This window comes from Sinocyclocheilus grahami, unplaced genomic scaffold (genome assembly GCF_001515645.1).
Source record: "Sinocyclocheilus grahami isolate Dianchi unplaced genomic scaffold, SAMN03320097.WGS_v1.1 scaffold24424.1, whole genome shotgun sequence".
Lineage (NCBI taxonomy): Eukaryota > Metazoa > Chordata > Actinopteri > Cypriniformes > Cyprinidae > Sinocyclocheilus > Sinocyclocheilus grahami.
The window spans coordinates 2,398-2,790 of NW_015519474.1; the positions used below are offsets into that span (position 1 = coordinate 2,398).

The 393-nt window shown below is 42.5% G+C and overlaps 1 protein-coding gene across 1 annotated transcript in view; it reads right to left on the reverse strand.

The window, feature by feature from the left end:
* The window catches only part of LOC107580084 (mitochondrial dynamics protein MID51-like), a gene marked incomplete at its 3' end in the record, with an annotated part of 2,744 nt that extends 2,394 nt beyond the window's left edge, over positions 1-350 (reverse strand). The window contains 1 exon segment of the mRNA XM_016265829.1: positions 170-350. Within this exon segment, the coding sequence (XP_016121315.1) occupies positions 170-350 (181 nt within the window).
* Positions 351-393: the final 43 nt, after the last annotated feature.

The window sequence follows — 393 nt, forward strand, 5'->3', positions numbered from 1 at the left end:
AAAAAAAAAAAACTCCTCAATCTATAAAGAGGAAATTCAATAATATGGAACAAAACTAAAACATAACGTTTGTGGTCATCAGGAAGTTTTTAAAAAGCCAGTTTTTTTCATGGTTGTTGCATATAAAAGTACAGGATGTTAATTATGCAAGGCACCAGAGATTCATTACCTGGCTTGAAGGAGCTGGAGGAGGTGGGGAGCGTCTGTAGAGAGCGGCTGATGTTCTGTTTCATGTTCATGCTCAGTGTCCGTGGTGATGACCCCAGCCAGCTCGGCTCCTCCCAGCTTCTTCGTCCCGACGGGTCGGCTTTAGTGGGACTGGATGGGGCACTGAGTGCTCGATCGTACATCTGAGACAAACCAAACTCAATTATACACTAATAATAATAATAA